Raw genomic sequence first — 19,869 nt, 5'->3', positions numbered from 1 at the left:
ACACACACACACACACACACACACACTGGAACAAAGGCTGTTGTTGACAGACTGATAGTAATCTATTTCCAGTGTGTTGAGGTGAACGAAAAGGTAAACAGAGCAAAGACCTTCAGGTTAAGGTTGTAACTGCCCAACTAGAAGCCTGAATCTGCCCAGTTATCAAATGTGAGATGTTTTGGTCTTACTGCTGATATTGTTTATCTATTTATTTTATTTCTGAAGCCCCCTGTTAACATATCACACACAATACATAACCCAAAGGGTTGAATAAACTCACATGCTTTTGGGTAAGAAAAACAGTATACTATGACAGCTCAGCCTTAAAATCAAATGTCTTCTCATTCTTCTCTACCCTGTTGCATCTCTCTCCAGGTGGAGGAGGAAAAGGCAGGAGTTGGAAATGGAGAAGGATGCTACGCTTCCCTCACATAAGCCAGTGTATGGAGCTGGGTAACACCATAGGTCAGTGTGTGTTTGTTTGTGTGTGTGTATATATATATATATATATATATATACACACATATATATATATCAGGGCTGTGCTCCGTTCATAATTTTGTAATTGACTCCCATTCAACTCATGAGTTGAAATTTGAATTGAATTGACCACACCCAACAGGATCTAGAATTTGAATATCAGGAAGTAGAATTTAATTTGGTTCGATTCAAAGAAATTCCACTCTATCGTTGAACATGAGAGTTTCATTGAATCTGACAGGTCACACTTCCAGATAACAAAGAATATATAACTTTTCTCCATAAAAAATGTTCTTATGCTCTTTGAAATTTAATAGCCAATTATATTTCCACCAACCATTGTATTTGTTTGGAAAAGAAATGTAAGGCATCAGGGTCAACTTGAGGGTTAAACGAATGCATTCTGGGAAATGTATTATTTTTCCCATATTGAACAAAATGTAAGTGATTACTGAAATATAATAACTTAGAATATTCACATACAGGTTTTGTTTTCCTTGATCATACATTTTAAGGTTTCGTCCTGAACATCTATTGTATCAACAATATTTCATATGCATGTACAGTTGAAGTCGGAAGTTCACATGCACCTTATCCAAATACATTTAAACTCAGTTTTTCACAATTACTGACATTTAATCCAATTACAAATTCCCTGTCTTAGGTCAGTTAGGATCACCACTTTATTTTAAGAATGTGAAATGTCGGAATTTTTTATTTCAGCTTTTATTTCTTTCATCACTTTCCCAGTGAGTCAGAAGTTAAACTTAAACTCAATTAGTATTTTGTAGCATTGCCTTTAAATTGTTTAACTTGGGTCAAACGTTTCGGGTAGCCTTTCACAAGCTTCCCACAATAAGTTGAGTGAATTTTGGCCCAGTCCTCCTGACAGAGCTGGTGTAACTGAGTCAGGTTTGTAGGCCTCCTTGCTCGCACACGCTTTGTCAGTTCCGCCTACAAATGTTCTATGGGATTGAGGTCAGGGCTTTGTGATGGCCACTCCAATACCTTGACTTTGTTGTCCTTAAGCCATTTTGCCACAATGGGGTCATTGTCCATTTGGAAGACCCATTTGCGACCAAGCTTTAACTTCCCGACTGATGTCTTGAGATGTTGCTTCAATATATCCACATAATTTTAATTCCTCATGATGCCATCTATTTTGTGAAGTGCACCAGTCCCTCCTGCAGCAAAGCACCCCCACAACATGATGCTGTCACCCCCGTGATTCACGGTGGGATGTTGTTCTTCGGCTTGCAAGCCGCCCCCTTTTTCCTCCAAACATAACGATGGTCATTATGGCCAAACAGTTCTATATTTGTTTCATTAGACCAGAGGACATTTCTCCAAAAAGTATGATCTTTGTCCCCATGTGCAGTTGCAAACCGTAGTCTGGCTTTTTTTATGGCAGTTTTGGAGCAGTGGCTTCTTCCTTGCTGAGCAGCCTTTCCGGTTATGTCGATATAGGACTCGTTTTACTGTGGATATAGATACTTTTGTACCTGTTTCCTCCAGCATCTTCACAAGGTCATTTGCTGTTGTTCTGAGATTGATTTGCACTTTTTACACCAAAGTACGTTCATCTCTAGGAGACAGAACACGTCTCCTTTCTGAGCGGTATGACAGCTCCGTGGTCCCATGGTATTTATACTTGCATACTATTGTTTGTACAGATGAACGTAGTACCTTCAGATGTTTGGAAATTGCTCCCAAAGATGAACCAGACTTGTGGAAGTCTACAATATTTTTTCTGAGGTCTTTGCTGATTTATTTTGATTTTCCCATGATGTCAAGCAGAGGCACTGAGTTTGAAGGTAGGCCTTGGAATACATCCACAGGTACACCTCCAATTGACTCAAATGATGTCAATTAGCCTATCAGAAGCTTCTAAAGCCGTTACATCATTTTCTGGAATTGTCCAAGCTGTTTAAAGGCACAGTCAACTTAGTGTATGCAAACTTCTGACCCACTGGAATTGTGATACAGTGAATTATAAGTGAAATAATGTGTCTGTAAACAATTGTTGGAAAAATTACTTGTGTCACGTACAAAGTAGATGTCCTAACCGACTTGCCAAAACTATAGTTTGTTTAACAAGAAATGTGTGGAGTGGTTGAAAAACGAGTTTTAATGACCTACCTAAGTGTATGTAAACTTCTGACTTCAACTGTATATAATGACATGTTTGATGTTTTATGTACAATATGTATATTTGTATAGACTACACCTAATATACAATAGAAGAGGCATTTGAATTTCAATTAATTTCACTGAATTCAGTTCTATTGCCTTTAATACCAATTTCAATTGAAATTCTGTATCATGTTTACTACTTCAATTCAAAATGACTTATGACGCATTCTCAATGCAATTATGAATTGAGCACAACCCTGGTGTGTATGTGTGTCTATGTGCGTGTGTGAGTGCAAGTTTTGTATGTGTAATACTGTATGTTTGTAATGTGTTTGTTTCAGCGAGAGACTACTCCAGTCTGTGTGTGAAGCAGCCTATTGGCAGACAACTATTCTGTCTCTTCTGTCAGAGCAAACCTGAGCTACGGCACTGCAACTCTCTACTGGACAAAATGGTACGATTCACTATATAGGCCTTATTCACTATGAAGGTGGTGGTATGGTCCATTTTGGGGGAGGTGATCTGACTGAATGCTGCGAGCTGATGTTAAAGTACACTCTGCTGAAAGACCTGTGTCATAGCAAAGTGATACCATATTCCCGAAGGGTGTGTGTTTTGGGCGCACGGCCAGGAAAGAGTTCTATAACATGATAACTTTGTTAGAAACGTAAAGTATGTTACAGTATGCAGAAGACAACTTATGTCTACTGTGTTATAAATAACTTTGTTATTCAGATCTCTCTGTATTTCCTTATTGGCCTGGATTCAATGGCATGCTGAGATTTCGTGACCTGGGTCGTTCATGAAGAACGATCAAGCAATCAGTGACAGATACTAGACGGGGATCTTCAAAATTCATGTTGACAAAACAGGAATCACAAGTGCAGATGTCTTTGAATTTTTACAGGGGGAGTATGAGGTGCAATCAGATGAAGATAGGAAGAGTTTTGGCATGCAAATCATTAACAGGTTCCTCAGTAGACAGGTACTGTCTTTACACACACACACACACTAAAGGTTGATTTCTCACTTTAGATTTGTGTTAAATAACTGTGTATGTTCTCCTGCCAGTCGTCTGAGTGTGTACAGGTTGTGGAGAGCTATGGTAAGAGGTGCAGAGAGAGTCTGGAGGTGTGGCACGGTAGAGACATCTTCATTGACTGCACAGAGTGAGTCTGACCCTTATCCTAACCACAGATCTCTAAACCCTGACCTCCCTCTTACTCCAACCTTCCCCATGTTACTCTCACCCTTCCCTCCACTATCTTACCCCACGCAGGTGAGTGAATGTGTGTGCTGCAAAGTAATTCACCCTTCTATCACTGTGTGTCCACAGTGACCTCCATGAGTTCCTGAGTGGTGCCCCCTTCCTTCAGTACCTGCAGAGCATGTACTTTGAGCGTTTTCTGCAGTGGAAGATGGTAGAGAGGTCAGTGCATATGGTCGGGTGTGTGTTTGACTGAGTAATCAAACTTAAGTGAGATATGCCCCCCACGTGCTTGACACCCAGCCGCTAACTGTGTATTTCTCTCCCACCAGACAGCCCGTTACCAAACACACCTTCAGACAGTACAGGATGCTGGGCAAGGGAGGCTTCGGGGAGGTTAGGCTTCTTTCACTACACTTCTTTTCACAGAGTTTTGGAGAGAAATCAAAACTCTGAATAGATAGAGCCCAAATCCAACTTGAGATGCAAATGATTAACTACAATTTTGATCGTGAGGATTCAGCTCATACAATCTCCGCCTCCCCATCCTTTTCTCCCTTCCTCCCCTCCCCCCCAGGTGTGGGCATGCCAGGTGCGAGCCTCTGGGAAGATGTATGCGTGTAAGAAGCTGGAGAAGACTCACATGAAGAAGAGGAGAGGAGAGGCCATGGCCCTCAACGAGAAACAGATACTGGAAAAGCTCAACAGCAGATTTGTGGTAGGGTTCTTCACACAATCGGACTCTCTCTCTCTCTCTCTCTATCCTCTTCTCTTTCTTTCCATCCTTTTTCCCTCATCCCCTTCTTTTCTTTTCCTTTTTCTCATCCTCCCATAACTTTATCTCTAGGTGAGTCTGGCGTATGCGTATGAGACCAAACAATCTCTTTGTCTGGTGCTAAGCATAATGAACGGAGGAGACCTGCGGTTCCACATCTATAACATTGGTCCTCCAGGCCTGGAGCCGGCCAGGGTTCGGTTCTATGCTGCTGAGGTCTGCTGTGGTCTCCACCACCTCCACCAGAGGAACATTGTCTACAGGTCAGTAGACACGGGTTCTGTCCTGATTCTACACTCTTTTCCAGAAGTGTGCCCTCGCACACTCCCCTTCATGGATTTAAAAGCATAGGATTGGCGTAAGTATTGACTGGAAGGAGTTCCCGAGAAATTGTTTGCCCACCTCTTGCACACTTCTTGAAAAGCGTGGAGAACTGGAACACAACCAGATTAAAACAGATTGTGACATTGAAAAGGCACTGTACTGACTTCTGTCTTTTTTGTTTTTTTGTTTCAGAGATCTAAAACCGGAGAACATACTTCTGGATGACAATGGTAGGCACACTTTAATAATATCGCAATCCAGGAGCGCAACTTTGGTTTGAGAAGTGGTGGTGGGGGGCATAATTATTATTATCCAGTCAGATAAACACACCAACCAAAAGTTGAAAGTTGCACCTCTGTCGCAACCTTATCTGTGCTTCACGCCCCGATCAGATCACGCTTTCATCTCTGTCGCAACCTTATCTGTGCTTCACGCCCAGATCAGATCACGCTTCCATCTCTGTCGCAACCTTATCTGTGCTTCATGCCCAGATCAGATCACGCTTTCATCGATGCAGATTCTAGTTTCCCCAAGCAGGATATCCTGGTGACATCATTTCAGATTTTCTTTTCACACAAACGGTTGGTCTATCAGGAAGTAAGTTAACGGTGTGTGATAAGCAGGTCTAGTATATATTTAGATCAACTTATTTTCACCTGTTCCAAACTTGGCAGTGTGTTGGAGGCACCTGTAGATTATATCAACCATACCACTGTAATTAGTAACTACCTCAAAGGATACACACACTCTGCCAATGTCACCTGCCAAAAACATCCTACTTCTTCCCTCATATACAGTGCATTCGGAAAGTATTCAGACCCCTTCACTTTTTCCACATTTTGTTACAGCCTTATTCAACATTGGATTACATTGAATAGGGGGGGGGGAAATCTACACCCAATACCCCATAATGACAAGCAAAAACTGGTTTAGTAATTTTTGCAATTTATTAAAAATAAAAACAGAAATCATTCTGTGTTCAGACCCTTTACTGAGTACTTTGTTGAAGCACCTTTGGCATCGCTAACAGCATTGAGTCTTCTTGGGTATGATGCTACAAGCTTGGCACACCTGTATTTTGGGAGTTTCACCCATTCTTCTCTGCTGATACTCTCAAGCTCTGTCAGGTTGGATGGGGATCGTCGCTGCACAGCTATTTTCAGGTCTCTCCAGAGATGTTCGTTCGGGTTCAAGTCTGGGCTCTGGCTGGGCCAATCAAGGACATTCAGAGACTTGTCCCGAAGCCACTCCTGCGTTGTCTTGGCTGTGTGCTTAGGGTTGTTGTCCTGTTGGAAGGTGAACCTTCGTCCCAGTCTGAGGTCCTGAGCGATCTGGAGAAGATTTTCATCAAGGATCTCTCTGTACTTTGCTCCATTCGTCTTTCCCTCAATCCTGACTAGTCTCCCAGTTCCTGCCACTGAAAACATCTCCACATATGTGACGCTTGGCATTCAGGCCAAAGACTTCAATCTTGGTTTCATCAGACCAGAGAATCTTGTTTCTCATAGTCAGAGTCCTTTGGGTGTCTTTTGGCAAACTCCAAGAGGGCTGTCATGTGTCTTTTACTGAGGAGTGGCTTCCATCTGGCCACTACCATAAAAGCCTGATTAATGGAGTCTTGCAGAGATGGTTGTCCTTCTGGAAGGTTGTCCCATCTCTACAGAGGAACTCTGGAGCTCTGTCAGAGTGACCATTGGGTTCTTGTTCACCTCCCGGACAAGGCCCTTCTCCCCCGATTGCTCAGTTTGGCCAGGTGGTCAGCTCTAGGAAGTGTCTTGGTGGTTCCAAACTTCTTCCATTTTAAGAATGATGGCGGCCACTGTGTTGTTAGGGACCTTCAATGCTGCATAATTGTTTTGGTATCCTTCCCCAGATCTGTGACTCGACACAATCCTGTCTCGTAGCTCTACGAACAGTTCCTTCGACCGCATGGTTTGATTTTTGCTCCAACATACACCGTCAACTGTGGGACCTTATATAGACAGGTGTGTGCCTTTCCAAATCATGTCCAATCAACTGAAATTACCACAGGTGGACTCCAATCACGTTGCAGAAACATCTCAAGGATGATCAATGGAAACAGGATGCAACTAAGCTCAATTGAGTCTCATAGCAAAAGGTCTGAATACTTACGTCGGTATCTGTATTTTATTTTCAATAAATTTGAAAAAACTCCAAAAATCTGTTTTCGCTTTCTCATTATGGGTTATTGTGCGTAGATTGAGGAACATTTTTATTCAATCAATTTTAGAATAAGGCTGTAACGTAACAAAATGTGGGGAAAGTGAAGGGGTCTGAAGACTTTCTGAAAGCACTGTACTTTGTGTTCGATGATTTTCCCTGTCATGGGAAAATGTTGATCTAGTATGTGAAATAATCTGCTACTCTACTAATCTACTATATGAACTAATGCTCCACTTAACCCCTCCCCTCACCTCCTCTCTTAGGGCACATCCGTATCTCAGACCTGGGCCTGGCGGTGAAGCTATCCGGGGGGAATCTGGTACGAGGCAGGGTGGGGACCCTGGGTTACATGGGTACGTGGCTCTAACCTACTGTACACTTACAGGTTGTGGTGGTGATTCCCTATGAAAAGCCGCTGGCACAGGAGAGAGCCGTCCATAACACGTCCACAAGAATCAACTTTCCAAACGTTACTCGTCGGCTGAAGTTCCCAGTTATTGCGCATTTAAAATATAAATAACTCCAATACACATATTCCTGTACAAAAAGGTGCAGAGAGAAGCATTTGATAAGCTGTGTCTGTGATATGGTTAAGAACTGTATGCGCTCTCCTCTCAACTGTGCTTACCCTCCCTGGTCACCTGTGCTACCTACACACACACACACACGACCAGTGACCCCATCATATAGTGTACAAAACAAGTTAAAATAGCCCTTGACAGACAACATACACACAACACATAAACAGGCCAAAATGGCTCCTAAACACCGGCCCCTAATTGTTCTCTGATTTAGGGAAGAAACAATTACACAAATTACACAAATGTATGTGTGTGGATTAGTCTTCAGGAAGGGATGATCTTCAGGACCAGAGGTTGCTAGCACTTTGCCCCTGTTCAGCATAAGTTCTGTAGTAGCTCCCGAGTGGCACAGTGGTCTAAGACACTGCATCTCAGTGCAAGAAGCATCACTGCAGTACCTAGTTCTAATCCAGGCCGCATCAGTTCTGACTTAGAATATGTGGACATCTACAAATACCTAGGTGTTTGGTTAGACTGTAAACTCTCCTTCCAGGTGTCCAAATGTAATCTAGAACCGGCTTCCTATTTCGCAACAAAGCATCCTTCATTCATGCTGCCAAACATACCCTCGTAAAACTGACCATCCTACCGATGTCATTTACAGAATAGCCTCCAACACAATACTCAACCAATTGGATGCAGTCTACCACAGTGTCATCCGTTTTGTCACCAAAGCCCCATATACTACCCACCACTGCGACCTGTACGCTCTCGTTGGCTGGCCCTCGCTTCTTACTCGTCACCAAACCCACTGGCTCCAGGTCATCTACAAGTCTCTATTAGGTAAAGCCCTGCCTTATCTCAGCTCACTGGTCACCATAGCAGCACCCACCCGTAGCACACGCATAGCTCACTGGTCACCCCAAAGCCAATTCTTCCTTCGGCCGCCTCTCCTTCCAGTTCTCTGCTGCCAATGACTGGAACGAACTGCAAAAATCACTAAAGCTGGAGACTCTTACCTCCCTCACTAGCTTTAAGCACCAGCTGTCAGAGCAGCTCACAGATCACTGCACCTGCACATAGCTCATCTGTAAATAGCCCATCCAATCTACCTCATCCCCATACTGTATTTATTTATCTTGCTCCTTTGCACCTCAGTATCTCTACTTGCACATGCATCTTCTGCACATTCTACCATTCCAGTGTTTAATTGCTATATTGTAATTACTTCGCCACCATGGCCTATTTATTGCCTTACCTCACTTATCCTACCTCATTTGCACGCACTGTATATAGATTTTTGTACTGTATTATTGATTGTATGTTTGTTTATTCCATGTGTAATTCTGTGTTGTTGTATGTGTCGAACTGCTTTGCTCTATCTTGGCCAGGTCCTAGTTGCAAATGAGAACTTGTTCTCAACTAGCTTACCTGGTTAAATAAAGTTTAAAAAAAACATTTTTTAAATCACATCCGGCCGTGATTGGGAGTCCCATAGGGTGGCGCAAAATTGGCCCAGCATCGTCCGGGTTTAGCCGGGGTAGGCCGTCATTGTAAATAAGAATTTGTTCTTAATGGACTTCCCTAGTTACATTTTTTAAAAGTAGCTTGACCCCAGTGTGCCACTTTCTATGTGTAGATGAGGTGGGCAGTAACAGCAGGGCAGCCAATCTGTCCTGGGTTGCCACCACCTCCTCCTAAGGGGCCGCCAGAGACCCACACCAATGGGATCCATCTCCAACACGGTCGTCACCAGCAGGGTGGATGGCCTGTGGAGCATCGCTGCCAATCCACCATATTGTAGTTTTTATCTGTCAATTTCTTACATGTTATCAGAGCAGTGGTTCTCCACTTCTTCCTTTACAATCCATCTTCGCCTCATGAGTCCCACTCACCAGAAGGTTTGATTATTCAATGGCATGACGCCACTCTTTGCCTGTTCACCAATGCGAAGATAATACAGAGCCCAATACTCTGTTCTCATGTTCATAAATGAAGCATCAACATATTGGATAGTATTTCCCTATGAAACACTTGACTCCAATTCCTATTCCACAACGCTTCCAATTTCCAAAGCAAAATGTTCAACTTGCATCGCGCAACACAAGAGTTTCGCACACATACCAATGTCCTTTGATGAGCAACGGCGCAGAAGATTTGGCTCAACGAATTCTTCTCGTTTCGCCGGGAAATGCTTGCCACAACCCTTGCTCGTTGTCACAGGCATAGCATGAGCGATTCCAATAACCTGACATTCTGCACGCAATGATCCATTAGTCCAATTTCCAATCAAAGTTAAGTACTTACTTTTTCCCCCTTTTTTTTGTTGATTTTATTAACCCTGACAGGCACGATGACTAGGATGCAATCAGGATTCCTGTCCCCAGCATCTCCATCCAAATTAACAAATGCACTGGTAGCACTCTGCTCTCCGTTTTCATTTATTTTGCAGTGGTTTACCTTTTTGTGGGTGATGTGCAACATGGTAGGATTATTTGCGTGAACAAACTTCACGGGTATGTCTGTGTGCATCCTTTGCTCGTGTTTCCAGGGGTCAGACAACCCGAAGCAGGCTCCTTTGGATCTTCAACAAGTCCAACTTCTCTCGATGTGGCTTTTTGTTCAGTTCTGTGCATGTGCCTGGACTGTGTTCTCTTTTGACAAAACGGACACTGCCGGAGTGCCGCACTAGAGGGATTGCCAACCCAGCTCTTTCACTGTTTTCACAGCTGGTGTGACACTGATGGCAAAACCATTTTCTCTCTCTTTCAAAACACTTGACCTATTTACAGGTACTGAGCCTCCCCTCACTGCTGAGGTGGGGGGAGGGTTTCCCTTAGGTTTCCAAACACAGGATGTTATGCTATCCTGGCTTGGCAATCAACAAAAGTGAACCAGATCAGCAAACCTGGCTCTTCTTCCATTTCTCTTGTAGGTAGCCGACCCACCTTTAAACTTATATGTCAGCTTTGAGACTACAGCTCTCATTTGTTGGGCTGTCCATTTCCTCCCTATATTGAACATTATCCATAGTGTTGAGGCCTCCAGTGAGAAAAATGTTGGAATCTTCAACCCTGATTGGCGACCAGCTTCTCAATGTAAGCTGTGGCGATTCTATACTCATCTCAAGTGTGTGTGTGTGGGGGGGGGTTCAGAAGCCTTTTGACATCTGCATAATCTCTGTCAGCCTCCACGTGTCGGCAACTGCAGACTAGATGTCTGGGTTGGCCCATGGTGCATTGCTCCAAAAAGTACAGCCTGTCTTTGGTGTTCTCGGTACTGTCTTCAATAGCATGTTCAAAGAACCTGTAGTCTAGTGGGTCACCCTTAAACACTGGTACACTAAGAGTTGATGAGGACAACCTTTGCTGCTTTACCAGTGTTGCCAATGCTTGTTTCCTTTTCAATGCTTCAACTTTAACCAGTAAGAAGGCTGTCTTTTCAGACTGGCGTTTGGGCCAGACCATTCAACCGGATCCTTTTCTGCCTCCTCGGCAGGAAACAAAGCCTTCATGGACTCATTGAGATCATGCAACTCAACCAACTTTGAGAAATCAGTGCACATCTTTGACAACCAATTGAACATTTTCACCATGAGCTGTGTGATCTCATCTCTTTTAAGTAAAGTGCGCCGAACTTAGCACTTTTAGATCCTTTGAATTTTTGCAGTTTCCATTTTAAAAGGCATGTAACACTGAACATAAATCCCATTGATTTGCAACCACCAGCACAGCAGGAATACAGTTTAGCAAGGCACAGCGTAATGAATGAGCCCAACACATAACATACAACCAGCAAAGCGTCCGCTTTTCTCTCCGCTGCCAAGAGAGCTCTCAACTCAGAGCGCGAATCCAACATAAGGCACACACAGCTAAAGTTCCGCAATCTCAAAAGTTCCCAAATTCATCCAACACTTCGAGCAGATTGAGCAATAGAAAGAGTAACCGCACTTCATTACCCTTCTCCACAGTGAGTAGCACGAAGCGAAAATAAAAATCAGTCAGAGCTACACTAGCTTCAGTCAGTGTTGTAGTACCCGAGACCGGTCTCGGGACCACATATTGATCGGGTACTCGGCCTTGACTCGGTCTCGGACAGTGAGGACTAGTAATTTCTTCCTGAGATCAGCCGAGTAAAAAACTCAATCATCAGCATCTATTAAGTCAGCGCATAAAACCACTTCACCAGATACATACACTCCTTTCTTGAAACATTAATACAGTATCTTAACAGCCTTTATATATTTTATAGCCATGTTTGCGCAGGGGTGAACCTATAGTCTTTCAGTGTGTGACAGTTTTGTGATTCTGAAAGGACAGAAATTTAATACCAGCATACTAATGTGGGAGAGTGTACTTTTCGTCAAACACAAAGGGCGTTTGCTAACCATACCGTTTGCTAACCATATGCTAACCATACCGTTTGCTGACCATATGCTAACCATACCGCTCACATTACGTGAGCGAGCGTTGCAAAATAAATGTACACGTTATTCAATCATTGCATCCAAACTGCCCACGAGCATCTGCGTAGCTAGGCGCTAAAATATAACTTGGTTCTATTTGTGACGCTTGACACGATGCAAGTCCTGCCTCTCCCATCCCCTCGTTGGTTTATAGGAGCATATACACAAGTGGGTGATTGAAGATAAACTGAGATCAACACTCCAGTCCAGTTGGTGGTGGTAATGCACCTTAAAGTTGGTTGCCAACCGCCATATAAAGTCCAAAGAAGACAGAGACTGAACGAGAGATTACAAGAAACTAACTCGGTTTACTCTTTTATCTGTGGATTAATTGTCGGAGTAGAGGACCTTGTGCATTTCAGGTAAAATAACAACCCAATGTTTATATCCCAGGACAAATTAGCTAGCTAAATAGCCATGAACGGTTAATGCTTATCCAGGCTGTATCACAACCGGCCGTGATTGGGAGTCCCATTGGGCAGCGCACAATTGGCCCAGCATCGTCCGGTTTTGGCCGTCATTGTAAATAAGAATGTGTTCTTAACTGACTTGCCTAGTTAAAAGGTTCAATAAAATAAAAAATATGCTCTCTGTGACTGCTGTCTTTCCATCGGCCCTATGCAGTGGAGGAGTGGGTCTACTCATATTTTGCCAAAAAGTTCCCACATGGCCCGCCCAGCGAAGGAAATGCACCCTGTGTAAAATATCCTGCTTTGTTTGTTTTCCTATAGATTTTTCTGATTTTCACTGTCAGTAGTTTTATTTTTAACAATTTGATTGTCACAACGATGCTTAAACCACATCAAATCTGATTGGGTGGGCCAGTCAGGGCTCACTAGTGGGTGGGCCTCTGTCCACCTAGGCCCCATCCATGTCTACGCCCCTGATGCAAATAGCACATGAAGACAATTGCACATCACCAATAACCTACTAACCAACACTTCGGACTAAACTTTTTCAATTCCTGGTTTGCATACCCATTGTTGCCTTAGCATTTCTTACCCTACCGGCTACTGATGTAATTCTTCAGTGAGCTGCTCCATGCCAAGACCAGTTGAGCTGCACACACTTGCTGCCTGCAGATGATATTCCGTTGAAAGTAAGCTATGTGTGCGGCGCATATGTGAATATATTTCATGTACTTTGCGATTGTGTAGGAAACTTTTTGCATCATTTCTCTATTGTACTACATCATAATAAGTCATATACCTCTGCTACACTACTTCGATACGCATCAGTAGGGAATAAGAAGTGAGTATACTTAATGCCCACTGAAAAGAAAGTGGGTGTACAGCTTACATGCCGACCTAGACCGGGCTCGAGCACACGCCATTGCGAGCATATTGATTTTGTCCATCCACACCAGACGCGATCAGGACACGCAGGTTGAAATATCAAAACAAACCCTGAACCAACTATATATGAATTTGGGGACAGACCGAATAAGACTTTTTTTTAAACCTTTATTTCACTAGGAATCGAACCAGGGTCTGTAGTGACGCCTCTAGCACTGAGATGTAGTGCCTTAGACTGCTGCGGCACACGGGAGCTCCCATGACATTAAAGGATAAGCAGTCCATTCACTCAGACATAAGCCTGTAGAGGTCCCAATCATAAGAATACAAAAACACAACCATTAAGCATTTCCCAAATCGAAATGTACAACTATTACTTCCCAAAGAAACATCACATTTAGCACACAAAGTGACCAGTGACAAAGTTTAAAGTGGAACTCTCAGCATTTTAATATGAAACAGACAATCATATCAGTCAAAAATATAACATTCCCAGTTAATGCTACAAAACCAACTTTATAAGGAGCTTTTAAAAATAGGGTATATTTAACTCAACGTTCTATGACACACACTAAGGCATTGTTGGCAGTATAAATGGATGCAGTTCAATGCATGATTCATTCACCAGTACATTTCTTGGTAGTCCAAAAAATATTGCTATCAGTTTATAAATCACAGCTGGCCTGGTACATTGTCTGCTGCCTCCATTCAAATCAAATTTATTTATATAGCCCTTCGTACATCAGCTGATATCTCAAAGTGCTGTACAGAAACCCAGCCTAAAACCCCAAACAGCAAGCAATGCAGGTGTAGAAGCACAGTGGCTAGGAAAAACTCCCTAGAAAGGCCAAAACCTAAGAAGAAACCTAGAGAGGAACCAGGCTATGTGGGGTGGCCAGTCCTCTTCTGGCTGTGCCGGGTGGAGATTATAACAGAACATGGCCAAGATGTTCAAATGTTCATAAATGACCAGCATGGTCGAATAATAATAAGGCAGAACAGTTGAAACTGGAGCAGCAGCACGGTCAGGTGGACTGGGGACAGCAAGGAGTCATGTCAGGTAGTCCTGGGGCATGGTCCTAGGGCTCAGGTCCTCCGAGAGAGAGAAAGAAAGAGAGAATTAGAGAGAGCATATGTGGGGTGGCCAGTCCTCTTCTGGCTGTGCCAGGTGGAGATTATAACAGAACATGGCCAAGATGTTCATAAATGACCAGCATGGTCAAATAATAATAAGGCAGAACAGTTGAAACTGGAGCAGCAGCACGGCCAGGTGGACTGGGGACAGCAAGGAGTCATCATGTCAGGTAGTCCTGGGGCATGGTCCTAGGGCTCAGGTCCTCCGAGAGAGAGAAGGAGAGAACGAACACTTAGATTCACACAGGACACCGAATAGGACAGGAGAAGTACTCCAGATATAACAAACTGACCCTAGCCCCCGACACAAACTACTGCAGCATAAATACTGGAGGCTGAGACAGGAGGGGTCAGGAGACACTGTGGCCCCATCCAAGGACACCCCCGGACAGGGCCAAACAGGAAGGATATAACCCCACCCACTTTGCCAAAGCACAGCCCCCACAACACTAGAGGGATATCTTCAACCACCAACTTACCATCCTGAGACAAGGCTGACTATAGCCCACAAAGATCTCCGCCATGGCACAACCCAAGGGGGGGCGCCAACCCAGACAGGATGACCACATCAGTGAATCAACCTACTCAGGTGACGCACCCCTTCCAGGGACGGCATGAGAGAGCCCCAGTAAGCCAGTGACTCTGTAATAGTCACTGGGGTAATAGGGTTAGAGGCAGAGAATCCCAGTGGAAAGAGGGGAACCGGCCAGGCAGAGACAGCAAGGGCGGTTCGTTGCTCCAGAGCCTTTCCGTTCACCTTCCCACTCTTGGGCCAGACTACACTCAATCATATGACCCACTGAAGAGATGAGTCTTCAGTAAAGACTTAAAGGTTGAGACCGAGTTTGCGTCTCTGACATGGGTAGGCAGACCGTTCCATAAAAATGGAGCTCTATAGGAGAAAGCCCTGCCTCCAGCTGTTTGCTTAGAAATTCTAGGGACAATTAGGAGGCCTGCGTCTTGTGACTGTAGAGTACGTGTAGGTATGTACGGCAGGACCAAATCAGAGAGATAGGTAGGAGCAAGCCCATGTAATGCTTTGTAGGTTAGCAGTAAAACCTTGAAAATCAGCCCTTGCTTTGACAGGAAGCCAGTGTAGAGAGGCTAGCACTGGAGTAATATGATCAAATTTTTTGATTCTAGTCAGGATTCTAGCAGCCGTATTTAGCACTAACTGAAGTTTATTTAGTGCTTTATCCGGGTAGCCGGAAAGTAGAGCATTGCAGTAGTCGATTAATTTTTCTGCATACTTTTTGGACAGAAAGTTTCTGATATTTGCAATGTTACGTAGATGGAAAAAAGCTGTCCTTGAAATGGTCTTGATATGTTCTTCAAAAGAGAGATCAGGGTCCAGAGAAACGCCGAGGTCCTTCACAGTTTTATTTGAGACGACTGTACAACCATTAAGATTAATTGTCAGATTCAACAGAAGATCTTTTTGTTTCTTGGGACCTAGAACAAGCATCTCTGTTTTGTCCGAGTTTAAAAGTAGAAAGTTTGCAGCCATCCACTTCCTTATGTCTGAAACACATGCTTCTAGCAAGGGCAATTTTGGGGCTTCACCATGTTTCATTGAAATGTACAGCTGTGTGTCATCCGCATAGCAGTGAAAGTTAACATTATGTTTTCGAATAACATCCCCAAGAGGTAAAATTATATAGTGTAAACAATAGTGGTCCTAAAACGGAACCTTGAGGAACACCGAAATTTACAGTTGATTTGTCAGAGGACAAACCATTCAGAGACAAACTGATATCTTTCCGACAGATAAGATCTAAACCAGGCCAGAACTTGTCGTGTAGACCAATTTGGGTTTCCAATCTCTCCAAAAGAATGTGGTGATCGATGGTATCAAAAGCAGCACTAAGGTCTAGGAGCACGAGGACAGATGCAGAGCCACGGTCCGATGCCATTAAAATGTAATTTACCACCTTCACAAGTGCAGTCTCAGTGCTATGGGGTGTCTAAAACCAGACTGAAGCATTTCGTATACATTGTTTGTCTTCAGGAAGGCAGTGAGTTGCTGCTGCGAAAAGGGAGAAGCTAACAAATTAGCAACATCATCCTCTTTGATAACACCTGCTGCAAACTAGCCGACAACAAGCTAGCTAGCACACCCATGGGAAAACTACTGCTCGCTATTGCGCAGTAAGTTGACCTAAATTATTGTAATAATGGTCCCATCCATTAAGTCAAAATGTAATTCCACTTCAACATTTTTCCCTAATACAATTTAAATAGTGGGCATTTTTAACTTTTGTGGTGGCAATTTGACAAAATTAAAATCATGGTAATTGAACTCGCATATTTCTGGTCTCGGTCTTGACTCGGACCCCTTCTCCCGGACTCGACTCGGAATTTGGCTCCAACACAGGTTGTGTATTCATATCTTGCGGACTTCAAAAAGTGCAAGGTATATGAAATATCATTACAAGACTTGCACACTGTTTAGATGCCCACAGTGGTCAAAATGAATATATATATATTTTTTTACATTCACCTTTTCCTTCCAGATGTTGTACTATCACTAAGTCTCATTACAGATCTAATTTAGGAGCAACAACAAACAGGGAGTGGACATTTCCAAACCTGTCCCTCTTTCCCTCAGCTCCAGAGGTGATTGGCCATGAGTACTACGGGATAAGCCCTGATTGGTGGGGCCTGGGCTGCCTTGTGTACGAGATGACGGCCGGACGATCCCCATTCAAGAGACAAGGGGAGCAATTGACAGAAAAAGAGATGGAGAGAAGGATACAGGAGACGGAAGAGGTGTACAGGAAGACATTTAGCAGCGAGACAGAAGACTTCTGCCGCTCTGTGAGACTAGACTTTTGCTCAGCTTTGACCTGAAGCTTGTCAACTAAATGTAGTTCAAATGTAAATGTAACTGTCAACATAAAGGAAACACCAACAATGTGGGCGTTGGGCCACGACCAGCCGTCAGAACAGATTCAATGCGCCTTGGCATAGATTCTACAAGTGTCTGAAACTCTGATGGAAGGATGCAACAACATTTCCCCCCTTAGAAATTCCATAATTTGGTATTTTGTTGATGGTGGTGGAAAACACTGTCTCAGGCACCACTCCAGAATCTCCCATGATCTTAACCCAAGTGTTATTGGGTTAAGATCTGGTGACAGAACCTTTAATGCTCCTTTGAAAGTCACTAAGATCTCTTATAATGGACAACTGGGCATTTATATACATGACCCAAAGCATGGGTCAGGGACCACGTGTGGAAGCACCTGCTTTCAATATACTCAAGTGTTTCCTTTATTTTAGCAGTTACCTATAGTTCTATATTAGAACTGCATCGATGCTTTTCTCTCTCTCACTAATCTTTCTCTTTCACCCCCCACCGCTCTCTCAGCTGTTGACCAAAGACCCGAGACAGAGGTTAGGGTGTGGAAGGTGTGGGGTGGAAGGGGTCAAGTCTCATCCCTTCTTCAGCACCATCAACTTCAGGAGGCTGGACGCCGGAGTCATTGAGCCACCCTTCAAACCGAATGTACATACCCTATCTGTACCCACTAACCTCTACTTGTTAACCCCCAACTATAGCATTAACCCTAATGAAGGCATGTCATCATCCCCATCCTTCCCTCCCTCTGTCCAGCCCAGGGCGGTGTACTGCAAGGATGTGCAGGACATTGATGAGTTCTCCACAGTAAAAGGAGTCATTTTGGAGAGGACAGACGACGACTTCTACACCAAGTTTAACACAGGCTGCGTGGCCATACCCTGGCAGACAGAGGTAAAGTCAACTGCAGCAGATTACCTTTGATTTAGTTACGTTTTGTTCAATTCAATGCAATTTATCCTCTTGGTAGAAATTTGAACATAAGGTTAGGTATGGTTACGTCATAGGCTAATAGAGATCACTCGCCTTTCTCCCCCGTCTCTCTCTATAGATGATAGAGATGGGTTGTTTCAAGGAGCTGAATGTGTTTGGCCCTCATGGTTCTAGACCCCCTGACCTGGACTGGGGCCAGAATCCTGCCCCAGAGAAACCCAAACGTAGACTGCTGGACCGCATCTTCCACAAGACACACACCTGTTGATAGATGGGCTTCCTCAAACCCTCTCACCACTGCAACATTAGTTGTAAATGAGAACATTCCCTCAATCAGCTTACCCGGTGTAGAGTAAAATGATTTGTTGGTGTTGATGATCACTCAGCACACTGATCAATACACAGATCAACCAGTTAGTACTTAAACAATTTTTTTTAAATGTATGTTACCTTCATTTAACTAGACAAGTCAGTTAAGAACAAATTCATATTTTCAATGATGGCCTAGGAACAGTGGGTTAACTTGTTCAGGGGCAGAACGACAGATTTGTACCTTGTCAGCTCTGGGATTTGAACTTGCAACCTTTCGGTTACTAGTCCAACGCTCTAACCACTAGGCTACCCTGCCGCCTTCTGCAAATCAACAACCCAAACACAGCCAAAGAAGAACAAGAATCTGTGGCCAGATGTTCTCACTTTCTCTCCAGCACTTAAAGAGCGCACACTTTAAAGATGAAGTGATAGCACAGGGCTTTATTTAAGAGATGTCTAATGTCTCTGTCACACACTCGGGCCATACCATCTATCATTCACCAGCACAGGCCAAAGGGACCATCCCCAAACTATCATACTGAGGAGAGGCGGTCTTATTTCTGTAAAACACTCATTTAGAATGATCAAAGGGAAACCTCAGCAAAGACAGTGTTTTGATTTTGTACCTACCTGTGTTTTGTATGTAACCTCAGAATAAAGAGCCTGAAAACAAATCTTTCCAAAAATCTTCACTTTATTAAAACCAGTATGAATGTAAAACAAAATAACATCGTAAAAAAAAAGACCAAACTACTTGGTAAAGCAATTCAATTTTACTTCTATGAGACCAGCTAGCAGCTACACTACATGGCCAAAAGTATGTGGACACCTGCCCGTCAAACAACTCATTCCAAAATCATGGACATTAATATGGTGTTGGTCCCCCCTTTGCTGATAAAACAGCCTCCACTCTTCTGGGAAGGCTTTCCACTAGATGTTGGAAACTTGCTTCCATTCAGCCACAAGAGCATTAGTGAGGTCAGGCACTGATGTTGGGCGATTAGGCCTGGCTCGCAGTCGGCGTGCCAATTAATCCCAAAGGTGTTCGATGGGATTGAGGTCAGGGCTCTGTGCAGTCAAGTCAAGTTCCTCCACACCGATCTCAACAAACCATTTCTGTATGGACCTCACCTTGTGCAGGGGAGCATTGTCATGCTGAAACAGGAAAGGGCCTTCCCCAAACTGTTGCCATAAAGGAGGAAGCACAGAATCATCTAGAATGTCATTGTATGCTGTAGCGTTAAGG

The 19,869-nt window shown here is 43.6% G+C and overlaps 1 protein-coding gene across 1 annotated transcript in view; it reads left to right on the top strand.

Annotated features, from left to right (window-relative positions):
* The window catches only part of LOC112230874 (G protein-coupled receptor kinase 5), a 35,602-nt gene extending 16,305 nt beyond the window's left edge, over positions 1-19,297 (top strand). Inside the window, exons 2-15 of the mRNA XM_024397215.2 lie at positions 376-465; positions 2,955-3,067; positions 3,521-3,598; positions 3,685-3,782; positions 3,950-4,042; positions 4,153-4,216; positions 4,398-4,538; positions 4,668-4,858; positions 5,112-5,149; positions 7,367-7,456; positions 17,127-17,335; positions 17,889-18,026; positions 18,135-18,272; positions 18,430-19,297. Coding sequence (XP_024252983.1) covers positions 376-465; positions 2,955-3,067; positions 3,521-3,598; positions 3,685-3,782; positions 3,950-4,042; positions 4,153-4,216; positions 4,398-4,538; positions 4,668-4,858; positions 5,112-5,149; positions 7,367-7,456; positions 17,127-17,335; positions 17,889-18,026; positions 18,135-18,272; positions 18,430-18,579 — 1,631 coding nt within the window. The 3' untranslated portion in view covers positions 18,580-19,297. The remainder of the gene's footprint in view (positions 1-375; positions 466-2,954; positions 3,068-3,520; positions 3,599-3,684; positions 3,783-3,949; positions 4,043-4,152; positions 4,217-4,397; positions 4,539-4,667; positions 4,859-5,111; positions 5,150-7,366; positions 7,457-17,126; positions 17,336-17,888; positions 18,027-18,134; positions 18,273-18,429) is intronic.
* Positions 19,298-19,869: the final 572 nt, after the last annotated feature.

The sequence above is a fragment of the Oncorhynchus tshawytscha genome, linkage group LG33 (assembly GCF_018296145.1).
Source record: "Oncorhynchus tshawytscha isolate Ot180627B linkage group LG33, Otsh_v2.0, whole genome shotgun sequence".
Lineage (NCBI taxonomy): Eukaryota > Metazoa > Chordata > Actinopteri > Salmoniformes > Salmonidae > Oncorhynchus > Oncorhynchus tshawytscha.
Note: the sequence above shows the minus strand (reverse complement) of the source record. Positions and strands in the feature narration are given on the sequence as shown.